The sequence below is a fragment of the Pygoscelis adeliae genome, unplaced genomic scaffold, assembly GCF_000699105.1.
Source record: "Pygoscelis adeliae isolate BGI_AS28 unplaced genomic scaffold, ASM69910v1 Scaffold42, whole genome shotgun sequence".
Taxonomy (NCBI): domain Eukaryota; kingdom Metazoa; phylum Chordata; class Aves; order Sphenisciformes; family Spheniscidae; genus Pygoscelis; species Pygoscelis adeliae.
This window is the reverse complement of record NW_008824283.1, coordinates 1,423,514-1,430,575: the sequence shown is the minus strand read 5'-3', so window position 1 is coordinate 1,430,575 and position 7,062 is coordinate 1,423,514. Positions and strand designations below refer to the sequence as shown.

The window sequence follows — 7,062 nt, the reverse complement described above, 5'->3', positions numbered from 1 at the left end:
GATCCGCACCACAGCGAGCCTCCTCCCCTCCTCTGGAGGAGGAGGAGGAAAAAAAGAGCCTTTGCATGGGAAATTTCTCATTTGCAGCTGGGTCTGGTCCAGACCGCGATTCCCCGGATTTGCCCGTGGGCACACAGCCTGGCCGGCACGGCAGCCGTGCCTTTGGGCCCCACATGATCCTCAGCTCAATTTTATCCCTGAATTGTGCCCTACTAGTCAAATAAGGAAACACAGATAACGAGCCACTTGATAACGACTGACCAGCACGATAACCCATAAGCAGGGACGGAAAGGCATGGTTACTGCTAGCGGCGTTCCCCCTTCCTACAGCCCGAGCCGGGCGCTAAGGGCGATATATTTTAATAACATCTTTGATGACCCGTCGGCAGATTGGGCAGCAGGCATTGAGCTGCTTCTTCAGCTTAAGACCGCAGGTGTTGCAGAGGCACATGTGTCCGCAGGTGTAGATCACCGTGTCCACCTCGCTGTCAAAGCAGACGGTGCATTCCCCGTTCTTGCTGCTTGATGGCTCTGGAGGGGGGAAGACGGGAGAGATGGGGGGGCTCAGGGGGGAGCTGGGAGCAGTCACTGCAGAAGAGGAGGAAGGAATGAGATCATTTAGTCACCAAGATGGTGCAAACCTGACACTGTACAACACACACACTCAAATCAATTTTTAAGGCTCTTCCTTCCTTAGTCATTGCCTGGTTCGTTTGGCCAAACAAACCCCAGCATATTCTAATTGGTACCATAGGTACAGCTTCGGGCAGAGCCTGCCATCCCTTTTCTACAGATGGGGCAAGCACAAGCTCGCCTGGGCTTCCCCAAGCAGGGCTGTGATTTTGCACACCCGTTTCATGGTGTGAGTGTGCAGAGCCCCGCTCTCCCCAGAGGAGCTGTGCTCCACGCAGGGCGCTCCTGCATCTCGCCGGCCACGCCAGGCGGCTGCGGCACTGCACAATGGCAGCACGTGCCGGGGACAGTACTGGGCAGGGCACTCAGGGCCGTCTGCCTGAGACCCAAACATCAGCACGTGAGCGGTTATGTGGGCAGCCCTCTGGCAGTGGAGCCCTGGCAGTGCAGAAAGCAGTGGTCTGGGTGGTGTAAGACCCCAAGACATGATACCGCATCTGCCGCTATTGCAGTACTGCTGCTTGCAGCAAGGACAGCCCCGCAGGGACCACTTTCATTAAACAGACTGACAAAGTGGGAAGCAACATGCAGCCCTTCTTCAGGCCGTGAAAATCTTCCCACCACTTTGTGTTTTCTTCCAATTATTTCTGTTGGCCTCGCAGGAGATGTAACATCTCCCCTCTAACCTTGCCCTGCTGTCTTGCATAGCCCCAGCATCATCTATCAGCCTGGATTCCCGTCTTAGCGTAGCCGGCACAGCCAGGTGCCGAGGGCTGGGCTCTCCTTACCGAGCGATGACTCTGAAGCAGACGACGACCTGTTCACGCTGAAGGCCATGTCCGAGTCGCTGTCGTACTGCGAGCCGCCAGGGGATCCTGAGGGAGAGACGGTCACTGGGCTGGACTGCACAGTGCCTGCAAACACAGGAGAGAGCTGAGCCCGCCACAGGGCCAATGGACACCCAAACCCCAGCTAAACACCCCTCAGTCCAGTGAGTCGCTCCCACCCCACGTGCGCAGGGGGCTTTAGGAGAAAGTCCAGCTACTGAGTTAAGTGCTGCCCCTTAGTAACGATACAGGTGCATGATTTTGGATGTGACCTCCAGGGCCCGGACCTCACTATGCCATTGTACAATTTCTGTTCAGTGCTTCAGCAAGACGAGCACCAGGTTATCTGACAGCCATCGTTTGGGGTGTAAACTCACTTCCCCGCGGTCCCAATCTCTCCAGCAGCAGTGGCCTCAAGCTATTACTGTCTCACTGTCAGATCAGGGGCAGGTGGGAAAGGGCATTGCTTTAAATGAGAAAAACCTGCTTTACAAAGTCACCAACATCTGCTTCTCTGGCAGAATCCTTAACAAGAGGAAAGGAGAAGCACTGTAACTGCTCACCAGCAATAGATCAAAAGCAACATCTGATACCCGAGGTGTGGCAGTGCTTGGGGAACGATTACTGCCCGTCAGCGACACACGTGCTTAAACCAGAGCTGCGCTCACAACAATCATCACCCTTACCAAGGCAGGAGTTTAATACCTGTTGGCTGGAATAGTGGGTTTATAAAGAATCCCTTTTAAAACAAACCCTCTGAAAACCAGCTGTCCCCCCCACAGCCATCCCTGCCTCCCTACCTGCTGCTTATTTTATCTCTCAAGTCTCATCCTTTTCTGGGGAACTTATACAGGCTGCATACAATCTATGTGACAACTACCATCTCTTGCTCACTCTTGTTTGCAAACACAAGGTGAGCTCAGGAGCTGCTTCCCCACATCGGTGACCACCTGCTAAAGGCAACACTGCAAATGCAAACCCGTAGCTCCCATTCTGGCCCAGAAAGCTTCACAGTCAGGTGCTCCCCACTATCATTTCTTTTGGCTGCACTTACCCAGTATTTTGAGCTGGTTGATTACACCATGGATTGTAAAAAACACCCAGAGAGACTGTGAGGTGTCCACGCACATTAGCATTCCTCGGCTGGCTCCATTCACCCCGTGGTGCACCTCTCCATTCGGCAAGACCATGAAACTGAGAATGTCGCCGTTGTTGAGGACCGGGAACGCTCGGTAAACCACCCAGTACTCCTTGCGGTCCAAAAGAAAGTCTGGATCTGCTGGGAGCTCATTTGTCCGTAAAGTACTCGGATCACAAGAAGTGATGCCAAATGAAAGGGCCCCATAGTACGGCAACCCAAGATGTCCTACTTCCACAAAGAGGCTTTCACCGATATGCAAAGGCCGGTCAGAAAACACCAAAGTCCTATTGCTTTCTTGCCAGTTGGTGCATGCAACCATCCGGTCCTGAGAAAAGGTGATGTCAGGTCCACGGGTGGGGTGGAATCGCAGGTCTGTGTCCAGGAAGGCTGGGACCCCCTGGGCTCGCTGCCGTCGGTTTGGGCAACAGGGGATGATGTGGTTGTCTGTCGCAAGTCCTGGAACCCGACTTAGGTTTAGGTTTGCAATTTTGGCCACCACTTGGTTATTCTCCAGTTCGTTGTTATTGAAGTTGGCTGAATCATGGTTGCTCTGTGGAAGGCAAGTGCTGAGACGGGCAGTGCTGAGACGGGCAGTGGTCATGGTCTCCGCAAACATGCTATCTGTGAGATAAACCCAGTGATAAGGGACATTAGAGTCAAGATACAATTGCCTACTTTTACGGTTACAATTGTTATTATTTCAGCCTACAGATTATCTGACTTCTGTTCCTCTGAATGGAAAAACAATGGAAAAATTAGCCAGAGGTCAACCACTAATGAAAGGCTAGCGGTGGAGAGTCTCATGTGGAGCAGGCAGAGAAATGGCTGCATCTTGGGACTAGCTGAGGAAAAACACGTGTTATGAAGTACCCATGTAATCTGGGAGCTCCTTGCACTGGTGAACTGGGAAAAGCTGTAAACCGGTGTCATCCTACAGCTTTCTCAGTAGAGGGGACTAATAGCTTTGAGGGTGCTTCGTAGAAGAAGGAAACGCCTCAATATCTTGTTGTCCAAAGGTCTCATGCAAGCCAAATCTGCAACACAGTGATGGGCGAAGGAGCACAAGCATTAATAGATACTCCTTTCACACTCCTTGTCGTTGCCTTACAGCTGTGAGGTGTCTAGGCATAGGTGTGTCCAAGAGAGGTCATTTTACAAGAAGATTTCAAGCCTCCTATCTCAGGGGTGTTCACACCACTGCAGAGATTTTGAATTGAGAGCTTGTCACAAAAGTTACTTGCTGCAGGTGTTACAAAGAAAATTTTTACAGTTAGAGAGTTATTTTCCCCTTTCACAGCAAAGGGAAAGTCAGGATGCTGACTCTTAATTCATTTCCCAGATTTTCACCTCAGCCGCGCCAGGCTGGGGGGGGATTTAAAGGTGTGGGGAGGTTCGGGAGTGCCCTTCCTTCTACCTCCAGCACTGTCCGGGGCGGCTTGGACACTTCCCTCCAAAGGTAAGGCCATTAACCAGCAGAGCAAAGTCAAAGCACGTGGAAGTTAAGAGTGTGCGTGAATGAAGCAGACTCCTGGTCTTCCCAAAGATGGAGAGGGGAAAAGCATCCCAGCACCAACACTGCCTGCTCCTTGGAGGAGAAAATCACCAGGCTTTTACTAAAGAAGGAGAAACACCCAAATCCATCCAGCAGCTGCAAAGCAGAGGCTGCCTTCACTCAAAAGCCCATGCAGGAGAGGCCACTGGTGTAGGCTGATGGCTGTACCAGCTGCTTCTAGCAAGCACAGGGTATCTGGCAAGAAGTGCTCCCACAGAGGAGTAAGACACAGACACACTTCATGATGCTGAAAGATGCATTTTGTACATCTGTATTTGGGCTATATTTCACAGCTTTCTTGACTTGCAAAGTTTTAGGAGGAAGAGACAGAGAGACAAACATGTCTGCTTTGACACCACCACATCTGTAGCAAGGAGGCTGGGTCCCCGGTGCCCCAGGTGGCTGAGCATCGTCCTGATTCCTGGGGCAGTTTGTGGGGCTTGGTACTTTGATCAAAAAAAAAAAAAAATCAGAGTACAGGTGCCCTCAGGCCAAGTCTTTCACTCTGCACACTTGGGTGCCGAGGGCAGGACTGGGGGGTGGGGACAGAAATAAGCTGCATTTTATTTTTCTAACTATAATCTAATGAGAAAGAAGGACTGCTCTGGTGAAGCAGCTGCACTGTCCAATACAGCAAACATTCCTTCACCTCTGTGATGAGCACCAGAGGCTGGAGTGTGTCGCAACTGCAATTACAGGATAAGCTACTGGTAAGGTTTAATTACACATTTGAGGCAGAGCAGGCAGGGCAAAGTGTTGTTTATGTGTAGCCTTCTTGGCTGTAAAATAATTTATACCATTCAGAAGAATATGTGATGGAGCTGCCTGCCCACTGGACTAACCATTTCACAGCTTATCGCTGGTGTCTGTTCAGTGTGAGGATGGAGGCACCATCCCCTCGAGCAGGTGCTGCTTAGCTTGTTAAAACCAAATCAGCTCCTAGGAGCCTCCAAGAAAGGGCAACACTCTTGTATTTTAAAAGGATTCCCTGTGGTGTAGACCAGTTCAAAACACTCCATCTAACACTGAATTCATTTGAAATTTCAATGCCGTAAAAGTCACAAAAGCAAAGTTATTCCAAGGCAATCGGCTCAGTTGCCTAATGGGAACAAATTCATCCCCTCTTGCAGCCCTCCCCAAGGATGATGCTTGTAAATCAGCCAGGCACCACCTGAATGCAGCGATCTGCTTAGGGGTGAGGAGAGATGCGGCATGCAGTGGCAAGGATCCCAAAGTACACAGGAGCTCGCACTACATCTTCTCATCACTCTTCAGCTGGCGGGCTGCATCCTGTGCTGCAGCCAGTGCTTTGCAGACATACAGGGATGCCCATGTACGAGGGAAGGATAAGTGTGGTTACATCTGCAAACACAGCTTGTTAAACTGCCAGTCTAGGTGGGGACCAAGGCCAAAAGTTGAGAGAGGGGCTGGGGAAGGGTGCCAGGAAACTCTTGGGGAATGGGTCATCATTTTCCAGTGGACTGGCAGTAACTGGTAGCTGGGAAAAAAGAGGGGAAGCCAGAGCTGGTCGCCTTTGTTTCCCCAGTCCCTGGGACCTTGCACCACATTTTTCCACACCATAGCAGCACATCTAGCTCAGAAAAAGCTGGGTAAAGTTACATGTAAAGATTTCCATCTAGCCCTTCACACAGCTGCTATAATGCACAGCCTTAGGACTTTCCATCACTGACATCTCTGAAATATATTGCTTTCTGGATCCCCGCTGCTGGCAAAAGAAAAATGGTTAATTTGAAGTACAAAAGCAACAGTAAATTAGTTTTCTTAAGTGTCCCATAGAAATGATCAACCAGATAGATCATGCATCTTTTCTCCATGATTATGCCTTTGTGGAAAGAGCAACCAGAAGAGAAAGCCATGGGCCAAAATACACACTTACCTAGTATTTGCACTTCATGAGTAATTCCATAGACGTCTATGAGTGCCCAGAGAGGTCCGGAAACTTTAATACCACAGTGAAACAATATTGGCTCCTCATCATTAATACTGTAGAAGACTCTCCCATGGCGGTCAACCCAGAAGGCCAAGATATTGTCTCTCACAGCAAACCTCTCTGGCAAAGCTTTGGCCCAGTATCCGGGTCGGGTCACTAGGTCCGGACAGGCGTACTTTGGTATCTCGTCAGAGCTCATCTGCGATGGGTCATGAATAGTGAAGCCGAAGCGTAGGGCCCCGCTCCAGCCGTGGTGCACAGCCACCAGCTTCAGCCTGACTTTCTCGTAGAGGTGGATGGGCCGGTTGGTGAAGGTGACCCCGTTGCAGAAACTGTTCCTCCGCGTGGCCTTGCGGGAGTGAGCGTCCAGGCGCACATTCTTGCCTTTGGCTTGGGAGTGGAAACGTGGCGGCTCCGTGATAGCGAGGACCGAGCGTCTCTCATGGCTGCTGTTGGGCAAACTGTAATAGGGGCGGCTGGAGACGGAGCGGGTCTGGTGGCTTGTGTCTGCAAAAGGAGAAACCAGCAGCTCCATCAGCAGTGCTCAACCTGAGCCACGCGTTTAGCTCAGCTCAGGCAACTGCAACTGGCTTGCCACGCATGCTTTGTATTACTCGCTGGGAACCGCACTATTTAACCTTAAAATGCTGTGCTTGGCCACAATCTGCTCTTTGTTGCACCAATTTGGCCCTCAGCTTTATACAAATATAAGGCAAATGTGGCTCTCGGGGCAAAGGTTAGGCAGCTTCCCTTCTACGCCCTGCAAAGCTGGACGAAAACGAACATCCTTTTGTTCCCATCAGATGCATCCTATTGCACTCGGAAAAGCTTAACGCTTGTGACTGTGGCTCCGAGTTTCCTACTTACAATGCATGTGCTGTTAAATCACCAGCTCGTGGCCGGCGTCACACCATCTCTGAGAATCGTGGCTGTTAAGATCAGAGGTGCTCAAGAGGAA

At 50.9% G+C, this 7,062-nt stretch overlaps 1 protein-coding gene across 1 annotated transcript; it reads right to left on the bottom strand.

Annotated features, from left to right (window-relative positions):
- NEURL1B (neuralized E3 ubiquitin protein ligase 1B) lies at positions 1 to 6,639 on the bottom strand. The gene is made up of 4 exons (XM_009318555.1): positions 6,051 to 6,639; positions 2,515 to 3,222; positions 1,422 to 1,547; positions 1 to 588 (listed from the first exon to the last, which is right to left on the bottom strand). The coding sequence occupies exons 1-4, from the start codon at positions 6,637 to 6,639 to the stop codon at positions 344 to 346; spliced, it is 1,668 nt and encodes a 555-aa protein (XP_009316830.1). The 3' UTR covers positions 1 to 343.
- Positions 6,640 to 7,062: the final 423 nt, after the last annotated feature.

Excerpts from the sequence above, each read along its gene's own strand:
- NEURL1B (XM_009318555.1), bottom strand. The coding sequence starts at position 6,639 with ATGGAGCTGCTGGTTTCTCCTTTTGCAGACACAAGCCACCAGACCCGC. Across the intron at positions 3,223-6,050 it reads TCATGAAGTGCAAATACTAG|ATAGCATGTTTGCGGAGACC; the intron begins GTAAGTGTGTAT and ends TTTATCTCACAG. Across the intron at positions 589-1,421 it reads TGCTTCAGAGTCATCGCTCG|TGACTGCTCCCAGCTCCCCC; the intron begins GTAAGGAGAGCC and ends CCTCTTCTGCAG.